The 22,975-nt window shown below is 43.9% G+C and overlaps 1 protein-coding gene across 7 annotated transcripts in view; it reads right to left on the reverse strand.

The window, feature by feature from the left end:
• Nucleotides 1-22,975, reverse strand: part of PRIMA1 (proline rich membrane anchor 1) — a 57,007-nt gene that overhangs the window by 31,308 nt on the left and 2,724 nt on the right. For all 7 annotated transcript variants that reach the window (XM_083621190.1, XM_083621188.1, XM_083621189.1 and 4 more), the window contains exon 3: nucleotides 5,157-5,304. In XM_083621190.1, the coding sequence (XP_083477316.1) occupies nucleotides 5,157-5,304 (148 nt within the window). The remainder of the gene's footprint in view (nucleotides 1-5,156; nucleotides 5,305-22,975) is intronic.

A 22,975-nucleotide genomic window follows, 5' to 3' on the forward strand; every position in this document is an offset into this window, starting at 1 on the left:
AGGCAGAGGACCTTCTTGGCAGTGGCGCCCGCCCCTGTGGAACACCCTCCCAGCAGATGTCAAGGAGATAAATAACTAGACAACTTTTAGAAGACACCTGAAGGCAACCCTGTATAAGGAAGTTTTTAATGTTTGATGTTTTATTATGCTTTTGTTGGTAGCCACCCAGAGTGGCTGGAGCAACCCAGTCAGATGGGCAGGGTACTACTACTACTGCTGCTGCTAATAATAATAATAATTGCTTTTTTCAGGGGAAACGCATAGGAACTCAGTTCCAGCACCTCTCAGAGGTTCCGGAACATCTCAGGTGGGTGCCACTGCCATTCTAAGAGAAAGAGGGCATTCATCATGGGTGTAGCCAGGATTTTTGTTGGGGGGGGCAGACTTTTGTTGGGGGCAAACCTCAGATTTGTATTGATTTCTATTTATTTTGATTGATTTAGGGTGGTAGCTGCCCCCCTGCCCCCCCCCCCGGCTACACCGATGGTGTTCATGTTGAGTTCCAGCACCTCTTTTTCTAGAAAAATAACATTAGTTATTATTATTAATATATTATGACTGTGATTTTTATTGAAATTACTAGTGGCACAGGTGCTGCCTTGACCGACCTTGCCCACAATGCTTGATGAAGGACCCATTCCCCAGAGTGCAGCACTGAGAAGGAAGGGGAGGCAACATTCACAATACCTGCCTCAGGTAGCACAGTTTCGCTGGTCAGAGTAGACATTACATGGCTAGATGAACAAAAGCTTTGATCTGGTGTAATGCAGCTTCCTGTGTTATTCTGAAAGAGCCTGGTGCAGCATGTGTGAGCATCATCAAAGAATGGAAAGAATAGGCTTTTGAAATATTGCTTTATGCTCATGCAAATGTTTGAAAGCCTAATGAATGCATCAATTAATTGGCTAAAACAGAACCCGTATAATCAGGCAACCAAGGTGTCTTTAATTGTGTGACAATGTACACATAAAGACTCTGCATGAGCAGGGGCTATCCTGGTCACTTTAATATCAGAGAAAGCTCCAGGGGCAAATGTACTTATTTGTTTTTAAAGCGTATAGCGGCCTAAAACAATAAAGCATACATACAATAAAAGCTAATCCACAAAATGCAATAAATACCAACTTCACGACCCCTCCAAAATCCAAAAGCAATCAACAAGACAAAACAAAAAACAACAATTTGAAACCTAAGTGGAAGCACAGGGGAAACAACCTGAAAATATGTATAACGAAGAAATAAAAGTTTTTCAGCTAAAGGCTGAAAAAACAACAACCTGGTTTTGGTCAAACACCTAAAATCATAAACTGCTACAGAGAATTTCCCCAAAGTGGGCCCAAGCACCTTCTGCTTGCATGTACAGGTCTCTCTGCCCAATGTAGTCGCTGGACAGACCCCAAAATAAAGCCAGAGAGATAAGCCAGAGAGATCTGGCTGCTCAGATACCCTTTGTTTTCTCTATTTTGGGGGCGGGGATGGAAGAAAGTGATTCAGTCAGTACACTGTCCTCCTAAACGCTGACACTTTTTTTCTTCCTGAAACTCAATCTACTGACTTTTTATTTTTAAAGCTATCAATATACAGTATCTTTGCCAAATGGTACAAAATACTGTTATTTTGCTCCTTGCTTTACACCCTGCGGTGTGGCACAGATACAGACAAATATCCCCTGGCAAAGAAACATTTCCAAGACAAAGACAGAGAGAAGCAGAAAGACAAATCTGCTTCTTTCATTCTCTCCAGCCCTAATCCTGCTAATATATTTCTCTAAAGAATGCAAGGACTGGTATTAACTTTTTTAATTTTGCAAATGAGGACACTGACAGGGTTTTCATTTGGGGAGTTGAAAAATGGCACAATCATAGATGGGTGCTATCTATCCACACACACACACACAGAGAGAGAGACTTTCATAAATATTGCATTCCCATAATGATGTATAAAGAGGTATTTATTTGAGCGCTGATAGAAATGAATGGTACGAGCTCTCTTTCCAAGTGAATGAAATGCCAAATTGCAGGCAACTGGGCAATTTTCGGTAATAAAAAGTAGGTTTTCCTGTGAAGGCCTTCACTTACTAGGCACCACTTCTAACCTTGTAGGCACCCCTCCCAGTGCACAGTGTGATGACACAATGAGCTGAGAGCAAATAATCTCGCAACTATTATTAACAATTAGTGCAATTTCAAGCAACAGAGAGCATGTGTTTCTGCATTCACAATAGCAACAGCTCCATTTGCACACTGGGGATGCACATGCACAGCTGCTCTGCAACTCCACGTGAGCATCAGAGCCACAGTGCCACAGCCCTCTTCCCCAACCTCTCAGCCAGTATGGTCAATGGTCAGTTGGGGATGATGGAAACTGCAGCCCCATGGCATTAATTTTAGCAAGGATTAAAGGGGCCCCTGACCATTAAGCCCAGTCGTGGACGACTGGGGTTGCGGCGCTCATCTCGCTTTATTGGCCGAGGGAGCCGGAGTACAGCTTCCGGGTCATGTGGCCAGCATGACTAAACCGCTTCTGGCGAACCAGAGCAGCACACAGAAATGCCGTTTACTGTATTTTTCGCCCCATAGGGCACACCTAGTTTTTCAGGGGGGAAATAAAGAAAAAAATTTTTATTTCCCCCCAGGTGCGGGGCTGGGCTAGCGGAGAGCTGTGCGAAGCCCGAAGCCTGGTGCATGCTGAGCTCAGCGCGCCCCAGGCTTCGGGGTGCAGGCAGCTCTCCGCAAGCCGTGGGAGAGCTGCGCGAAGTCGCACAGCTCTCCCACGGCTTGTGGAAAGCTTCCTGAAGCCTGGAGAGTGAGAGGAGTCGGTGCGCACTGACCCCCCTCGCTCTCCAGGCTTCAGCGAAAGCCTGCATTCGCCCCATAGGACGCATACACATTTCCCCTTCATTTTTGGAGGGGGAAAAGTGCGTCCTATAGGGCGAAAAATATGGTACCTTCCTGCTGGAGCGGTACCTATTTATCTACTTGCACTGCAAGCTTTCGAACTGCTAGGTTGACAGGAGCAGGGACCGAGCAACGGGAGCTCACCCCGTTGCGGGGATTCGAACCGCCGACCTTCTGATCGGCAAATCCTAGGCTCTGTGCTTTAACCCACAGCACCAAGTATAATTATATTTTGTATATATTAAGTATATATAAAACGTACGGGGGAGAGAAAGGTAAGCCCTAGTGGAACAGAGATAATTAGAAGCTTATGGGAACAAATGGCAAGTTAACAATTACGTGAAAGAAAAAGAGGGATTACTGAGAAAAACGGAAATAACTGAAGTCGTTCATGTAATATAGTACGATTACATCTTACGCGGCGGTTCGGTTCCAAGGAGTTCTGTGTAAAGGCAAAAACACCTATAGAAACTCTCCATTTGTGTGTATTTGGGATATACACGCACACCGTTTTAGGAAGTGGAATGGCGGCAAATGGGCTTGTGTGCGCCTGCTGACACATGCATTGGCCCTGACGCAACCCCTGTGCAAATGGGGAGTGGCCTGTATACTCAAACCCTTGGAACCACCCTGACACGAGCTTCCTAGGAGTTCTGCAGGAGGTACATTCCACAACTGGGGTCTAGCAATGCTAGATGACTAACGCCTAGCTGAAGCCTCGTGGGCTTCTGAAACGCATTGGTGTTTTCATTGAAGTCAAGGAGGGAGCAAGTGACAGGACAAATGGCCTGCATCTGGCCCAATTCCAGTGTGCAATTCTTTCAATTTTGCAGTGGTATTTTAGTGTGCAAAAAAAGTGCATGTGAAAACCATATTTTATTATTAAAATGTGCACAAAGTGCATATGCTACAGGGAAATGCACCAGAAAAAAAATACCAATTTTGGTGAAAATATTGTTATAGGCCACCCCAATCTCTGCTGAGCTGTGCATGGGATTCCAGGGGGCTTGACTATGGAGGACTGAAGATAGGGCAGAAGCTGTTATGTATCCACATATTTACACCTGAATTTATATGGAGAGAGTCCAGATATTACAGCATGGTCATCTCAAGAGGGGCTTGTTCCCCATAGCAGTGCAGCACTGAAGTCCAAGGCATCTCTCCCTGCCTGCCTTCAGCCAGCCAGTTTTCAACTGGCTGCATATCCCACCAATGACACTCCTGGTTGCCTATTTGCATGTGGAAGGGGGAGTGTGGCACTGGTGGAGTGACCCTTGCGATCACAAGAGCTGAGTGGAAGGACACCTCTTCCAAATCCAACACACACAGACACCACAGAATCATAGAATTGTAGAGTTGGAAGGGACCCAGAGGGTCATCTAGTCCAACCTCCTGCAATGCAGGAATCTAAGGCTGTAAGGGTGGGGTGGATTGCTTAGTTGGGACTGTGGCATTGTTTTGTAACCTGCCCTGGGACCATCTGGGGAAGGGTAGGCTGTAAAGATAAGCAAACTAAATTGTGCAGTCTTACACACCCACACATCTATTTACACTTCCAAAGCTGCGTGCGGAGGTGAGCTTCTTAGGATGCATCTGGGGGGAAATATAAACCCACCGAAAGGCGGGATCATAAAATATTTAGTATACGCTAATGCGAATCAAAAGGCAACATAGGAAATGAACGACTCAGTGGCTCCAACGTTAATGAGCTGCTTTGAGAAAACAGCCACCTGGTTGGGAACAGAGGGAATTCGTCTGGCTCCGCTGAAGAAATTCCTGTTCAACGAGCCTAAACACATCTCCCTCTTTTAGTCAGAACATGTTCCAATTCTCTAAATGGAAAAATGAAAGTGAGGCCATATCCACCCGATGCATTTAAAGCAGTATCAGACCACTTTAAATGTCCCCCCCACAAAGAATCCTGGGAACTGTAGTTTGCTGAGAGCCTGTTTGGAGACCTCTATTCCCTCCTAGAGCTACAATCCCCAGAGTTCAGAGAATTCCCTCTTCTGAGGGAACTTGAGGAATCGTAGCTCTATGAGGCAGCAGAGTCTCCAAACAACTCCAAGCAGTCTTAACCAACTACAGGTCCCAAGATTCTTTGAGGGAAAGCATGACTGTGAATGTGGTACCACAACACTTTAAAAATATAGTGCGCAAGCAGCCCCACATTAGCTCTGGCCCACTCACTTTCCCACATGCACTTTGCCCAGGTGTGCCTTTTTTTGACACAAATAGAAATAACCACATTCTACTTACATGGGACCCCAAGCAACCTGGGGGGTGGAGGAGGCGGTGGCGGTGGCGGTAGCGGAGGTGGTCTACATTGGCAGATCTGTTGGCAACTGTCTGTAACTTTCTCTGCTACCGGCTTGGCGCATGATTTCTGGGGTTCACCCTGAGTGATCTGAAAAGGGAAAAAATAGCAAAAGAAATCCTGACTGGTTGCATGACTCCTAGGTTAAAGCATTCGTACTGCAAGGATCCAAGGCTAGCAATTCATCCCTCATATTTGCAGAGGATGTTCGTGGGCAATGCATGTGATACGATTCTTCAGATTCCTACCCTGGCTTCCTGCTCCTTCTGGGGTCAGCACAACCACCTTCTCCTGATCTTTAAAGCATTCCAGAGCCGCTCTTAGTTATTACAGGGTGAGTCCTTTAAAAGAGGCCCTGTGGATACAGAGTACACATGTTCCACACAGCCTCTTTTAAAAGGCCGACCATGTAGCTTGTTGGAGAATTTTTACTCAGCTCTTCAGCAAAAAGAAGAAGCCCCCTCCCAGCAACTTGCAAAGATAAGGAATAAGGATTCCTTGCCCCTCAGGCACACGGCACAAAAGGGATGTGTGGGGAGCAATTTCAGGTTCTTACTTTCGGTGTTAGCATAATAGCATAGCCAGGTGTAACTGAAAGATTTTGAAGAAAGGAATAGCCAAAAGTTGTAGCACAGCTTGATGGAATAGCTGCTGTCAGGCAACAGATGAAGGAGGGTGAAGCCTGATGGAACTGGCTCTTCAACAGAGCTGATGGTGACTGTCTCTGCTGAATCCCAATTTGTTTGTGGTAATTGCATTCAATACAACTGTGGTGAAGCTGTAACACTAGGGGTCTTTGAGGTGGGAATCCACTAGCCTGAAAGAAGGCACAATGGGTCAGTACATCTGGATGTTAAACTAAGGTTACCAGATTTTTTCCAGTGAATTCGGGGACACTTTTCAACTTCAATGGATTTCAATGGATTTTGTATGGGGACTGATTTGTAAATCTGGGGACTGTCCCCGGGAAACAGGGACGTCTGGTAACCTTATGTTAAACAGAAGGTTGGGGGTTCGAGCCTACTCAGAGACGGCTGTGGGCAGCATTACTGCATTGCAGGAGGTTGGACTAGATGAGTCCCTTCCAATTCTATGAAAGTCATAAACTGTCCCATGATATTTTCCTATGGTTAATAAATGAACAGACCGCTCTTCTTCCCAGGCTGAGAGGAAAAATAGTGAAAACAGGTTATTTATTGGGACAGAGTGACTTTTGCAGCTGTTGTTAAAGCTGCAAAACAATGAAGCACAGGATGGAGAAATTTCTGGAACAGCAACGGGATATCAGCCCAAGGCATGACGGATAACAGCAACAACCGGGGGAAATAAAGACATAACATCTTACAAGGACAGGAAGAAACACCACGGACAGAATAATTGCCATACACAGGAAGAACAAATATATAGTTTGAGTTCCTCACTCGTAGCTTTATAAATCATTTAACGTGTTAACATGAAAAGAAGTTATGGATATTGCAGTTGTTGTATAAGGGATGATTATGATGACAGGAATGTAATGGAAATTAATAAGATTTTGGAATGCAGAAATAAAGCAAATAGTTAATCCATTAAATCTAGCACACGGGGGGGGGGGCACTTTATCTAAATTATATAATTCGGTATTTGAAAGATTGGTATTAATAATTGTATTATAAATTGGTATTGTTATAATGAGGCTATTATTGAATTGTAATTGAAAACTAATAAAAATATTATTTTTTTAAAAAATGAACCTTTGCCCAAGAGATCTGTTTCAGCCTTGTTAGAAGAGGTCTTTAGAGATATTTGCTGTGATGCCCCTCTTCCAAACCAGATCAATTCAACATTCATCTAGTTGCAAAAATACATATAATCAGTGTATTTTATTATCCTGAGTGCGCCAACACCTCTCAGGTGGGTGCCATTGCGGGCCGGCGGGCCCCTCACCTGCTTCTTGCCTTTATGTACTTCTCAGAAGATGAAAACAAACAATTCAAGTCTAAATGGAACACTTTTTTTTAGATCCATGACTCCACCTAGCTCCTAGCTATTCCTAGCCACGATTGGTTAAGCTATAGGGTGGGGCCAATTTGTATTTCCTTTTTCTTCAAACCATATCCCATTCAGCCTCTACTGTTATATGCATGCACGTTTGCATGAGGGCCCTTCTGAGCTGTCCTAGCCATCTGCCTGAATCTAAGAGAACGAAGGAGGCCAGGGCACTTTTGTTTGACCTGCACCAGAACCCGGGGCGACCCCCAAACCAGCTTGCCACACCTCCACGCATTTCTATTTTTCTAGAAAAAGAGGTGCTGGACCTCACCATGAATGCCCCCCTGTTCTCTTATCATGGCAATGGTGCCCACCTGAGAGGTGCCAGAACTCAGATCTGGCAAGTTCCAGCTGGAAAAAAAATCCCTCCCACCATGGCTATTGTCAAGCCAGCATCTGTTCAGGGCTGCCTCAAGTCGCCCGGCGAGTTCTGGCACCTATTTTTCTTGAAAAAAAGCACTCTACACAATACAAATACAGTGGTACCTCGGGTTAAGTACTTAATTCGTTCTGGAGGTCCATTCTTAACCTGAAACTGTTCTTAACCTGAAGCACCACTTTAGCTAATGGGGCCTCCTACTGCCGCTGTGCCGCCGGAGCACAATTTCTGTTCTCATCCTGAAGCAAAGTTCTTAACCCGAGGTAATATTTCTGAGTTAGCGGAATCTGTAACCTGAAGCGTATGTAACCTGAAGTGTATGTAACCCAAGGTACCACTGTATATGGAACTGATGGGTGGTTTTAGAATTGATATATTCTGTGACGGGGGTGGGGTGGGGGTGGGCAAGGACACCACAGTTGCATCAGAAATAGGTTTGCATTTTCTGCTGTGTTACCTGAAAAAGCAGGCCTGATTCAAAGGAACTTACAGTAGATGTATCTAAATGCCACTGAAATCAATCAGGCTTAATGGTGTGCAGTAGTGCTTTGCAGTGCAATGCTATTCTTTATATACCCAGAAGTACATCCCATTGTGCTCAGTGAGACTTTCTCTTAGGTAATTGTGGATAAGATTCCAGGTTGCAAACCTGTATTTGTTTACTAGGGCGTAAGCCCCATTGAATTTGATGGGATGCACTTCTGAGGATTGCAGCTCAAGCCTCCTTGAATTCAATGGGCCTTGGCCATACCTATCACATTAGGGATTGTACCCAAGAACTCAGATAATTTATGTATATGCCTTTCCAAGGCAGCACTTTAGTATGTTATTTAATGCAAGTATGCTATTAAGTGCAGTTCTCAACAGGAAATTATATTTTAAAACACACACAACTCAGACCCATCGCAGGAATATGTGAAGCATGGAATTAGCAGTGACCTCTCAAGTCATTTTAGTTGAACATTCATGTGGTTATTATATAATGTTAATCCTTTGAAAAAGGAACCAAAATTTCTTCAACCTCCTTGCTAACAGCATCAAAATTACATACATAGAATGTACACTCCTCTAGTTAAAGTTTTTAAAAAAGACAGAAGGAAAGAAAGAATGAGTACAATGTAGTTCATCACATGCCCAGATGCAGAAATTTAAAGCTTTCTTTCTCTGATGCCTTGGAGATAGCATTTTGTACCTCAAAGGCCTGAGGGTAAGAAATATACACACACATATATAGAAAGATGCTATGCTTAGCTGAACTACAAAGAATTCCAAACAACACATGTAAACAAACTTTCGGTACTTTAAATAGCTTGTCAGAGTCTATTACCATACATAGGAAAGACCAAATTTAATCACAGAGAGTATGCCAACATTCCTCTTATGGTTAAAGAATAACAAATCCCTATTGTGTTAAAAAGCCTGGAAAAAGTTCTGAGGATTCTTTGCTGCCAACATAGTAAATACTGTTGATCGCTCAACCACAATTAAAAGAACTGGAGCTGTTCTTTTGTTCTTTGTTGGTTTTTAACCATAGTTTAGGGTTACATCTACTGCAGGCACTAACCATGGTTAACACCAAACCATGCCTGCACAATTTGTGACCCACTCACCACATACTGTGGTCTGCCAGGAATTTGACAGCCCCTTGGGATGTGTAGTCTCAGAAAGGCAACAAAAACAAGAGATTTATAAGGGCTACATGGAGTATAGGACGCAAACATATACAGAGTCACAACACTGGTCCATTTAGCTCGGTATTATTTACATTGGCCGGTTATGTTGGCTGTTTAGCCGTAATAATAAACATTCACATTGACCGGCAGTGGCTCTCCAAGCTTTCAGAGAGCAGACATTCCCCACCCTACTTGAAGATGTCAGAGACTGAATCCAGCACCTTCTGCATTTAAAGCAAATGCACTCCTCCTGATCTATAGCCCTTCCCCTTCTATGGCGGCTAAGAACGCATGACTAGTGGTTGGCAAATCACAAGTTGCGTAGGCCTGAGTCGCTTTTGACGAGGGTTTGGAAAACCTCCTTCAAATCCCCGCTTCATATATTTCTTAAGTTGAGAGGACTGGTTAGCATCAACCCCCTTTAGCATCTGTGCAGATGAGATGTTGTTAAAGGGAAAAAGACAAAGAAGTGGAAATTCACACTGCAGGGAGCTTGTGAGTGGTCAGTCTGTTTCTGACCCCTTTACCATCATGAGATTAGCAGACTTACATCTGCACAAGGCCTATCTCATGCTCTCATAACAAGTGACCTCCCCGGGGCCACATGCCTAGACAGTGCGTATGGAGGTCCTAGGCTGCCCAGATGACAAGACTCCCCTCTCGGCCTCACTGATGTGGTCCAAATGAAAGCAGAACAATACTTTGGCACCAGATTGGCTTCAGGAGTTGCCGGAAGGAGGCATACAAAGTTCCATCCAACTGTCTTAGGGAATCTGGATTTGTGTAGGGTGAAGCAAGGTTGCATTCTGGCTCCCGCTCATTAATATAGACTGTTATATTAATGATGGGCGGGGTGAGCTCCCGTTGCTCGGTCCCAGCTCCTGCCCACCTAGCAGTTTGAAAGCATGTCAAAGTGCAAGTAGATAAATAGGTATCGCTCCAGTGGGAAGGTAAACAGCATTTCCGTGCGCTGCTCTGGTTCACCAGAAGCAGCTTAGTCATGCTGGACACGTGACCCGGAAGCTGTCTGCAGACAAATGCCAGCTCCCTCGGCCTATAGAGCGAGATGAGCACCGCAACACAAGTCGTCTGTGACTGGACCTAATGGTCAGGGGTACCTTTACCTTTACCATGTTTAGCCAATAAAAACTCCCCCTCAGCAGTAATTAGGAACATAAAGATCTCAAAGGCTGTCTATCCCTAGACTAGACTACAGTGGTACAGTGGTTCTCAAATGCCTTGGTTCTCAAATGCCTTGGTTCTCAAACTCTGAAAACCCAGAAGTAAGTGTTCCGGTTTTCAAGCGTTTTTTGGAAGCGTTTTTTGGAAAGTTTCTGGGCACCTGCACCAATCAGAAGCTGTGCCTTCATTTTCAAAGATTTTGGAAGTCAAATGGACTTCTGGAACTGATTAAGTTTGGCGCTTTTGTTTTTGCTATTTATTTTGCGTTTTTGTTTTTGAGGCTTTTTCGATTACTGTGATTTGTTTTTGTGACTGTGTGGAACCCAGTTCAGCTACTGATTGACTGACTGTGAGACTGCGGAAATGGATTAAAAAAAACCTGTCCAAACAATGACTATCATCAGTGCAGGTAAGATTTTTATTATTATTATTATCTACAATACTGTTTGATTTATTTTATAGTACATTGATTATTGCTTTCAAAAATCATGTAAGATTCCTCAGATACATGTAAGATAAAAAAGGTAAAGGGACCCTGACCATTAGGTCCAGTCGTGGCCGACTCTGGGGTTGCGGCGCTCATCTCGCTTTATTGACCGAGGGAGCTAACATACAGCTACTGAGTCATGTGGCCAGCCTGACTAAACCGCTTATGGCGAACCAGAGCAGCACATGGAAACGCCGTTTACCTTCCCGCCAGAGTGGTACCTATTTATACCGCCGACCTTCTGATCGGCAAGTCCTAGGCTCTGTGGTTTAACCCACAGTGCCACCCATGTCCCTTACATGTAAGATACCCCCATATAAAAGAAGTGTAAGGCAACTGAGGCCATAATATCTAATGCAGTCATAGCAGAGGCAAGATTTGCACTGGAGACTTGATAAGTTATAGCAGTTGTCATTTGACCCAAGTAATATCTACTCTGACTGGCGGCGGCACTCCCAATTTTTCAGGCAGACAAGTGTCTTTCAGATCATTCTAGATGGAAGTCACCAGGAATTAACCTTGGACCTTCTGCCTGGAAACAATGTTCGCTGCTACTGATCCCCCTGACTTGAGCTTCTGCTATAACTGCTGTTTAAACTGTGTGAATTGCTATGTTGTTGTAATGGGCTTGTTTATTGCACATATAATTGTGGCTGTTTAAAGTCCTGATGAAATTGCTTTATTGCATTTTAATTACATGTGGCTATATTCTTTATGCTCTGTTTTATACCTGCAAACCTCTTGGAAGGCATTTTTGCAAGTAGCATATAAAATAATACATTATAATAGGGATGGGGAACCTGTGGCCCTCCAAGATGATGCTGAACTTCAAATCCCATCATCCCTGGCCATTGGTCATGCTCTTTGGGCAGGGTTTGAAATTAGCAGGGCGCCAGGCACATTTTGTGCCTATAGATTCTCCATTTGCGAGCACCTCAAAAAGTCTGGGTGCCATTTTTTTGCGCCTGGCTGACACTCAAGGATTACTGAAATGTTTGTGCTCTGCAGCCTCAAAGTATATGTTAAGGATAGACAATATACTAAGGAGTTTAACAATAAAGAGTAGAGTGATTTGAAAACTGAAACATAGCACCAACATTTTTATTGTAAACACCAAATTAAACATGTATTAACAATTTCTGATAAAAATGTTATATTAACAATGTGTCACTTATGTGAATTGCGTATGAGTTCATGCTTATCAAAATAATAAGACATGTCTAATAACTAGACATTCTGTTTTGCCCCCCAAAACCCAGATCCCAGAAACCATTTGGCTCCTAGCTTTTCTATCCCAGTTTCTAACACTGTGTCTGGGGCTGATGGGAGTCCAAAATCAACTCAAGGGCCACAGGTTCTCCATGCCCGATATACAGTGGTACCTCGGGTTACATACGCTTCAGGTTACATACGCTTCAGGTTACAGACTCTGCTAACCCAGAAATAGTACCTTGGGTTAAGAACTTTGCTTCAGGATGAGAACAGAAATTGCGCAGCGGCGGTGCGGCAGCAGCGGGAGGCCCCATTAGCTAAAGTGGTGCTTCAGGTTAAGAACAGTTTCAGGTTAAGAATAGACTCCGGAACGAATTAAGTACGTAACCAGAGGTACCACTGTATTCCCTTCGTCTGTGTAAACAGCTGCTGCAGAAATAGCAGCAGAAGAAGGTGCAAAAACTTCTCTCTCACAGCATAATCTTCTTAGAAATGGGAGGACTGAGAAGAGAGATACTGTGTGGTACTTGGTGAAATGGCAGCAAACCAATCTTGAGGGAGAGGCTGGAACTGAGGGCAGATTCCCAAACCCCTTATTTACATCCTCAATCGGGATAGTCAACTCAGTGTCCTGCAGATGTTCTTGCACTACAACTCCCATCACCCCTGACCATTGGCCATGATGATTGGGGTTGATGACAGTTGTAGTCCACAACATCTGGACGGCATCATATTGGCTATCCCTGCCATTAACAAAGACTAGATGAAAGCCTGTGCTCACTGGAAGGACAAATCCTGAAGCTGAGCCTCCAATACTTTGGCCACCTCATGAGAAGAGAAGACTCTCTGGAAAAGACCCTGATGTTGGGAAAGATTGAGGGCACAAGGAGAAGGGGACGAAAGAGGACAAGATGGTTGGACAGTGTTCGCAAAGCTACTAACATGAGTTTGACCAAACTGTGGGAGGCAGACAGGAGGGCCTGGCGTGCTCTGGTCCATGGGGTCACAGAGAGTCAGACACGATCTAAACGACTAAACAACAACAAATGAAAGCCTACATTGGACCTTCATCGTTTCCAAGGTTCTTCAAAATTCTGTACATATCACCTCAAAATGTGAAGAAGCCTCCTGTCAATTTATTTTTTTCCAGCCATGAAAAAGACTCCACGTGGGCCCCTTTTAAACAAAACAGAACATGATATTACTAGAAAATGTGTGGAAGACTGCTCCTCTCACAAAGCGTGATGACTCATATGATGTGTAATTGCTCTTTTCTTTCCCTAATGCCTATACAAGCTGCCTCTAGGTTGGCAGATGAGAAGGCAGCGAAGCTATGCCCTGCAATGAAAGATTCTACTATAAATATAGACCTGTCACAAATTTTAACACTTTATGTTGCCTTTTAATGATCAACCAAACCAATATCTGACTGGCTTTCATTCAAGCTTACTTCTAAACGAGAGAGAGAGAGAGACTTCTTTTCCATAGTCATTCATAAGCTGTTTTGCCTGGACTTTGCTGCTAAGATATTACTGTCAGGCATCTCAGTGGCATTCCTGTCAGAGGAAATGGCTAAACTGTTGTCCTTACTGGTCTGTCTGAGACAGAAACCCTTTGGCCTGAATCTACTTTGCATTCCATAATGTTTTGATGCAGGGGTACCCAATGTGGTGATATCAAGATGTTGTGAACTACAACTCCCATCAGTCCTTGCCCATCGGACAATGGGAGTTGCAGTCCACAACATCTTGATATCACCACATTTGTTGTTGTTTAGTTGTTTAGTCGTGTCCGACTCTTCGTGACCCCATGGACCAGAGCACGCCAGGAACTTCTGTCTTCCACTGCCTCCCGCAGTTTGGTCAAACTCATGCTGGTAGCTTCGAACACACTATCCAGCCATCTCATCCTCTGACGTCCCCTTCTCCTTGTGCCCTCAATCTTTCCCAACATCAGGGTCTTTTCCAGGGAGTCTTCTCTTCTCATGAGGTGGCCAAAGTATTGGAGCCTCAGCTTCACGATCTGTCCTTCCAGTGAGCACTCAGGACTCACCACATTAGCTACCCGTTTTAATGTCTCCAGCTGTCAACAGTGTGGATTTTGACAGTCTATGAGTTTTATCTAAGCAAATCATACTTTCATAGACACACTGAAATAATTGGACTCAAGTTGACTGAGTTCAATGGGACTAAATGGAACATGGCTTACTTGGATACAACTCTGTTGCTATTTAAACTTCTCTGTTAACATGCTTTCTGAGATGGTAGGAACTCTCCAAAAACATCCTATTATTTACAACGAAGCTTGAAGCATGTCTATGAAAATAACCAGAAAATTGTATCAGCTGTTGTCACAGAGGAGTTAGGAAGTTAGAGGAGGCAGAGCACTCCCGAAAGTTCATTTGCAGTGGAATTTGAATTCATCACTGTTTCAATCTGGTGCTGAATACAAGGTCTTGCTACTTTCTGGAGGGATAATTTCCTCTTGAGAGCTCCAAATTTGCAGCAGGACTAGACAAACAAGCTGGCTCACTAGAAGGCAGTTTTCTGTATTCCTTTGTCACTTCTCTGAACTCCTTCCCACCAACAGCACCTCTGTTGCTAAGCCTCTGGAGCCAAAAGACTAACTTTAATATTCCATTTTTAATAGTGTTCCAGTTTTAATAGTGTTCCATAATCGTAATGGAACTCGGGCTCATTTTTTTAAGAAGTGAAGCCAGTCCAGGCAGCTGAAATTGATGAGGTTCTGGAGTTTAAGATTAGCTCAGTCAAAAGCACTGTGAAGTCTCAAACACTGTAGGACTGCGTTTAACTCAGTTTTTTAAAGAAGTTCCTGTGCTTTTCTCTTTCTCCCCAAAATTGCTATCTTTCTGCCAAGCTACATAATATGACACCCTGTTTCAGTACATCCACAATTACGGTAAGTACCTTAACAGCTCATCCAAATCTACTGCAGCATCTGAATCACTATTATGATATGCAATTATTTTAGTAGAGTTGTTGTTGTTTCAGATGTACTTAAAAACAAACACACATTGGAACCAGAAGTGAAGCTTCAGTATCTCAGACCACCAAGGCTTCCTTTGCACTGACAAAAGACAGGACAAATAATTCCCCAAAAAAGTAAAACGAAAAGAAAAACTAGCTGTCTGCATCAGCCAGTGATTGCAAATAACTGTGAAGGTGTCATACTTTCATAAATACAGCAGGATTCTGATTCTCTTGCCTCAGTGCTAAGCTGTGCTACTTAAACTAACCTGGAACTAAGAGAAGACCCTTTTTAAATCCTAGCATTGTAGCCAACAAGAAGTATAAGCCAGCTGCTTAATCTCTTTTTCTATCTGTATATGAGAGTAGATGTGATGTTAAAAATGTATTTGCATTTCATCTGCATTTTTGAAAGAAAGGAAGGATGGAAGGGCACATAGCAGCTGCTGCACTCTTGAACGAGAATCATTTCACTGAAGCTGCTATTTGCCACCCGTGGGAGATTCCCTCCCAATACTTCAATTTCAAAGACAAGATTTTTGTCACAGGAGGAACAGGTTAAACCCATCTTTCCTCTCTGCTGCTCCTAGTTATCCAGAATGTTTCCATTCACCTGAGATGCCACTTGTTCAGATCAAGAGCAGGAACCCCTCACACGTTCCAGATGAGCCAATGTGCAGTCGTCAGGTTAAAGCTGACCATGAATCTGCTTTTATTAGCTGCCCTCTTTCTTCACAGCAACCCTGTGAAGGAGCGTCTCCACCCCCATCGTTCTGCCCGGACACTGAGGTCCAGTGCCGGGGGCCTTCTGGCAGTTCCCTCATTGCGAGGAGACAAGTTACAGGGAACCAGGCAGAGGGCCTTCTCGGTAGTGGCGCCCACCCTGTGGAACGCCCTCCCACCAGATGTCAAAGAGAAAAACAACTACCAGACTTTTAGAAGACATCTGAAGGCAGCCCTGTTTAGGGAAGCTTTTAATGTTTGATGTATTACAGTATTTTTATATTTTGTTGGAAGCCGCCCAGAGTGGCTGGGGAAGCCCAGCCAGATGGGCAGGGTATAAATAATAAATTATTATTATTATTATTATTATTATTATTATTATTATTATTATTAGCTATGCTAGGCTGAGAGACAGGCCCTGCGGTAAGTGTGTCCCCCCCCCCATGGTGTGGCGCCCTGTGCTAAGCCTCTGGTCGCCCAGGAGGTTTTATGGCTGAACGGGGATTTACATACCACTCTCCCCAGTCCTAGTCCAACATGCTAACTCCTACACCATCTCACGTTGTTGTTTTTAACCGTGTCAATATACAATCATCTTGACCAGAAACAATGGCGTCCTCATGGAGGAGGCCTTTGGCAAATGGGTTGATTCCAACCTAGGAGACACAGGCACAGTTTTCCTGTTCAGAGTCCTCCACTTGCATAATGTACCATACTTTTCCGTATATAAGACGAGGGTTTTTTTATTAAGAAATTAAGGAAAAAATTGGGGGTCATCCTATACACGGATAGTGCATGGGGGGACGTGGGATTGGTTGCTGCCGCGAGCCGGAGATTGTCATCGGCTATTGGGCATGTTATTGGTGGCTGCGTCAAGGGCTGGTGTTGATTGGCTGTTGCTGCAGCAATAGGGCAGGCAATTGGCGGCTTTTGTGGGCGAGGGGACAGATGATTTTCGGCAATCTCCCCTAAAGAAAGCTCAACAACTCTGGGCAATCTCCCCACATTTTCTTAATTTGGAGTCCCCCAAAATAGTGGGCGCCTTATACACGGGAGCGTGTTATACACAGAAAATTATGGTATGTATCCCTGGAATGTAATCCCTGCAGCAGTTGCATTTTGCCTGTATAGTAAATATAGTAAAACTTAATTCGTTCCGTATGCAGAACTGGCCAAATTGACATACAAATTGCGAGACAAGGACAACTGTGACTTCAAGGAGGAATGGGCACTTTATACAAATTATCTAAAAACACAACAAAATGAACTGGACTCCTTGGCAGGTTTTGAACAAACATACACCAATTTATTGTTGATAACATGATGGACAGATATGTAAGGATATATACAATTTTATTATATGCAGAGAAAATATGTGCAGCGAAATCAAGGGAGAGGAGCTGAGGGAAGTCCATGGTGGAGGGGGGAGGGAGGGGGGAGGGAGGGGGGAAGGGGGGATTATGTAGGTGATTATATGGTTTGATAATTTGTTATGTGGCAAGTGAGTAATAAAAAATATTTTTTTAAAAAAGAAAAGAACTTAATTCGTTCCAGAGGTCCGTTCTCAACCTGAAACTTTCTTAACCTGAGGTACCACTTTAGCTAATGGGGCCTCCTGCTGCGGCTGCACGGCTGCTGCATGATTTCTGTTCTCATTCTGAAGCAAAGTTCTTAACCGAGGTAATATTTCTTGGTTAGCGGAGTCTATAACCTGAAGCATATGTAACCTGAAGTGTATGTAACCTGAGGTATCACTGTATATAGTTTATGGCCCTAGTCAACTTTTCTTGCATCCACTGTTCCACAAAGTTTGTCACGTGGCTACCCTTGTCTTAGACTGCCAAAGCAGTAGTTGAAAAAAGAGTGGTGTTTGTTAATGCCTCTGCTACATCTTTAAGGTCCTGCACCTGTAATTACCTGCAGCTTTCTGATGCCTGTGTCTCTAGACAGTGAGTGGGATAATGCAAATAAAAGAAGAAGAAATGATACCAACAAATCTCCACTCACTTTTTCTTGTTTCTGTATGTGTCTAATCAGGAAGTGTCCAATCATCATCCTTTTTTGCAGAAATTCCCTATGGCCACCAGGATTGGCAGTGAGCAGAAGGCACCCATTTTGCCTAAACATGGTAGCCCACTTTCATTTCTAGTAGCCCACGAGGCTCAGCTTTCTTACTTCCTGTTCCAAAAGGACCAAGTAAACACATCTTTTTCGCATTCACTGCCTATTGAGCATGTTTACATAGGAAGTATGCATCATGACATTGGTGTTACATCCCAGTGCGAGCATGATGTCATTTTGAAAAGTCACTTACTGCCTCCCTGGGAATGCTGGTGATCTCTCTCTCTCTCTCTTTAAGATTTGTGACTTCTGTGGAAGAATATAGTAATTTAAGGCTTTCTCTGCTGTTTGCCAAAACTGATTATTTTGGTTGACACTGATGACATGGGAGACTGTATCTATGGGAGACAGGTCTGAGGTTTCTAGATCTGGAAGAAGGTTCCTGTGTTTCCAATAGCTGCTTAGAAAGGAGAGGTTTGAGCTGATCTTTCTGTTTTGCTACAAAGCTGGAAGAGGAGAAGCAGAACATGCTGAAACTATTTCTTCTGTGAAACTGTTAAAAGCACAAGACCCCACATCCCCTCTACTGTGCCACGCTGAACCTGGCAATTTCATGAGGCAACGATTATACCTAAGGGTCTTTCACCACAGGAATGTTGGAAGAGTCAGGGCAGATAAAAGGAAGCACTGCTTCAAGCAACACAACTATGGAACTCACTCCCACAAGAGGCAGTGAGGGTCACCAATTTGGATGGCTTGCAAGGAAGATGAGACAAATTCATGGAGGAGAGGGCTAAGGCCACTAGCCGTAATGGCTCTGCTCTGTCTCCACAGATGGAGGCCTAAATGCTTCTGAAAAGCAATTGCTGGAAACTGCAGGAGGGGAGAGGGCTCTTGCGTTTGAATCCTGCTTGAGGGTTTCCCACAGGCATCTGATTGGCCACTGTAAGAACAGGATGCTGGAGTAGATGAGCTACCAGCCTGATCCTGCAGGCTCTTCTCGTGTTCTACCGGCCTGATCCTGCAGGCTCTTCTCGTGTTCTTATCACCCCACGGAAACGGTACTATTGCTGAAATTCTAAAGAAAGTTGCTACATTTAACCAAATTGCTTCTGGTTTGATTCCCCCCCTCCCCTGTATGTGTCTAATGTGGAATGAAACAGATTCATGATGATAAAAATGCTAGCATAACCTATGGATAAGGCAAAATCATTTCCCCCTGGTAAAACTAGAAAGGGAAGCCCAGGCTTAATAAGGACTCTCTGCAGCATGACCCTTGTATACTTATAAACCTAATTTAATGTATTAGTGATTTGTATATACATCACCTATGAAGCTTGCATAAGGGGTGCTTTTGTAAGTCATGGCGACTGACTGATTGATTGGAGGGTGTCGGTTTCAAAAAAAAAAAAACCAGCAGATCCTTTCACATAATTACATCTGCCTTCAAAGCATGCACAGTTTCAATTACACAAGCTTGTTTAGCCACCCGGATTTCAGAGTGTGGCAGGCGGCAGCGGCGGCAGCACAAGATCCTTGTTTTGCAATTGGACGGCTGACAGATCTTCAGACAAGAGGCAAAAAGTTAAGTCAAGCAACATCCACAGCAAAATGCGGAATCTGCCAAGTTTAGAACAGAGGGAAAGGACAGCATTTTCTTTGTACTTACAGCACTGAGGTTATCAGTTACTCCCTCAAGATCTAAGTTACAAGCAAGGCGTTAACTCACAAAAGGTAGCATGTCAAAGGGAGAGGGGGACCACACAATTTGGTGCTAGAGAATCTGCTGTGCATGTAGAAAGTCTCAGATTCAATGCCCGACATCTCCAGGGCTGGGAAAGCCTCCCCAAACCCTGCAGCCTCTGCCAGCCAGTGTAGACAATACTAGCTAGGTGCACCGATCACCCAGCTCAGTATAAGACAGCTTCCTATGTCCCTTGGCTTCAGTGCTCACAATCCTGCTTACTTAGGTTGCATATATCACAGTGGAGTCTGCAAGGCTGAAAGAACTCATCTGTATAAATTGCACCCTGTCCTATCACCTCTGGGTTTATGCATCTTGATCACTGGTCACCACACATATCCACCAAGGTCAATCTACATGGCAAACCAGAGGACCAGAGAACCAGGAAAGCTGATTCAGCCTGCACTCAGTGGATTCCGAGTTCACAGCCACATCACAGATGCCTTGCCAAACTGCTAATGAAATTAGGCTATTTGGAGAGGCCTAGTTTTGCACACATTGCCACCTACAGTCATTAGACTTTGAAAACCCTCTTCCCTGTCAGCACATTCAGGAAGACTCAGATCCTGCTCTGAATTAGCAAGCTGAATTCTACGGGCACCAAATTCAATGGCATTGATCGCTTAAAAGCACTGGGGAAGGATGAAGCCCTTTAGCACACAAACAAAAATGGACTGTTCTCAGTAGGGCAGCTATGGTTGCTTTAGTTCAAATTCTATTTAGGAGACCCAGCATGGAAGACAACAGCAAAGGTTGTAAATTTTGGGGGAGCGGGGCAGGGGAGGTGAATAATAAATACTTTCCTATGTGGAAATGTGAAGTGCATGTAGGGATTATGAAAAACACACATACAGGCACCAAATGCTCATAAACACAAAACACTCATAAACACGCATCCTATACCACTGTTGATGTAGGAATTCATGTGTCCAATTATGCTTTCTCCCAAACATGGCAGGCCTGCTTTTTTTATGTCTCTGAGGCCTAAAATGTTGGCACTGTGCTAGGAACAGATGTATACTTGAGTAAAAAAATAAATACAATGTTTGGGAAGAGCACCATTACTATTACTAATAATTACCCATCCTTCACCTCAAGGTTTCAGTTGAAACACAATCTTGAAAACAGTTTTAAACAACTTAAAACTACAAAGATAAGGAGGATCCTTAAATATACATTTCAAGCGTACAGGCCATGATAGAGACGTGCATCTTCAGCATTCACCAAAAGTGTGCAATTCAGCTATTTGTTGCTGTTGTTTTGGTTGCAGATATGAGACTCTCATAACAAGCTGCCTTCTACAGTGGTACCTCGGGTTACATACGCTTCAGGTTACAGGTGCTTCAGGTTACAGACTCCGCTAACCCAGAAATAGTACCTCGGGTTAAGAACTTTGCTTCAGGATGAGAACAGAAATTGTGCATTCTGCAAGCAAAGCTCCACGTCTGAGCTATGGCTCTTCTCCCTTCACCACATCCAAAGTATTGGAAGGACAAAAACTTTTACAAGGTGCAGACAGCCTTCAGCTGACACCCCACCCCTAAATCACACAAGCTCCTTTATCCAAGTTAAACACCAAATTCATTTTCAGTGAAGCGCAGTGAGCGAGCAGAGTCAGATTCTGACTTTTGATGCAGTGGTTTGAATCTCTAAACTGCACCCTCTGTTTGATCAAAATAATCTTCTTAGACCCGTCTGAACTGCACAGTTCATGGATCACCTAATCTGATAGTTTGTAACACTTAAGATCTTCCAGATTTAAACCACTCTCAAGAAAACATTCCCACTGCAACTCTATCACTTTCCTGGCAGTCTTTCTTCACAACACAAGTATTAGGAAACATTTCTGGACAGCCACCCAAGATCTGATTTGTGTTACCTTGTTTGAAAATAACATTGCACTGCTCTGCAAATAGCTGAAGTCTAACAACAGCCTCGTATTGTGTGATCCTATGAATGTTTACTTCAAATGAAGTCCCATTCAATTCAGCTGGGCCAGGCAGGTGTGCACAGGGCTGCAGCGCAACAAAAATTTGAAGGTACAAGGAAATTCCCTCCCCCAGCCTCACAACCTGGTAGGCAGCAAGTCTAAGCATACTTAGTTGAAAGTATCACTGAAATTCATGGCACTTACTCGGAAGTAAACATGCCCCAGCTGCCAATCCTTTCTTCCCTAAACTGAAAGCATCCAGCGCCCTCAGCCTAAACGATATTTCCAAAACACTTTTTACATCTTCCAGGTGTTTAAAGAAGTGTTTTATGAGGCAGTTGTAACCCTACTGAAGATATATTTAAAATCGCGTTAAGTTTAGGAGCCTGAAGAGTTGCTATGCTGGACTGCAGTAGAAAAAGCAAAATGGAAACACGTAGAATCTCAGGCCCAAATTGTCTGTGACCGCAGCAGGCAGGTATATTGAAACTCAGGTCTTTTCGACCCAAGTGTAAAGCGGCAGGTGAGAGTGCAGTTTAAAGGAGGAAGGGGTAAGAGACCAGAACCGTCCTCCAGCTTATGTTTCCTCTTGCAGACTATTCCCCAATCCCATCCTCTGGGCAGTTTCACTTCCAACATCAGAGCCTGATAATCTTAGTAAGATTGTGGGACCAAGCCAGGGGGAAATTAGGGATGGGCAGGAAAAGATTCAGCACCCTACCTTCAAGATAATCCCTTTGGCCCTTTCAGTCTGACCATCGATCTCTCTCCCCCTATTCCATTTTGCAAGTGAATAAAAACGGATCTGCTGCTTGAGCCTCAGAGGCTGGCTTGCTTATTTATGCTGTAGAAATTGAGACCCAACCATCTACTTTACCGGACAAATGAGGTACACATGCAACCAGAGAGAGATACTTCTACATATGGATTTAAGACACATTGGAAAATAAATGGAATGAACAAGAGGAGCCACCAACAAAATGCTGCAGTATAGAATCCTCCCCTAGTCCAAATTCCAGCCCCTCCCATCCATGCCATGCTTCCCCTCAGTTTTCTATTCCTTCCCCCTTTTCCCAACAGTCAGTTGGGATTTCATGTCTTCACTGGGCTTTGGGGGGGGGGGGGCGGGATACCGCCCTTAGTTCTTTTCCTGAAGTTTTTCTTTTTTTTTTTTTAACTGCTGCAAATGTTGACCTTCTGTCAAGCCAGCTGATAACAGGTGGCGCACGGGTGGTGCCATTTGGCTACCTGAGGAGCAGCACTCACTTCCCCTACATCAGAACTAGCATGCATGAAAACCGGGAATCAAAGATTGTGGTCATTCATAACCTCGAATCACATCCACTAATCAA

This window comes from Podarcis filfolensis (genome assembly GCF_964270895.1).
Source record: "Podarcis filfolensis genome assembly, chromosome: 1".
Lineage (NCBI taxonomy): Eukaryota > Metazoa > Chordata > Lepidosauria > Squamata > Lacertidae > Podarcis > Podarcis filfolensis.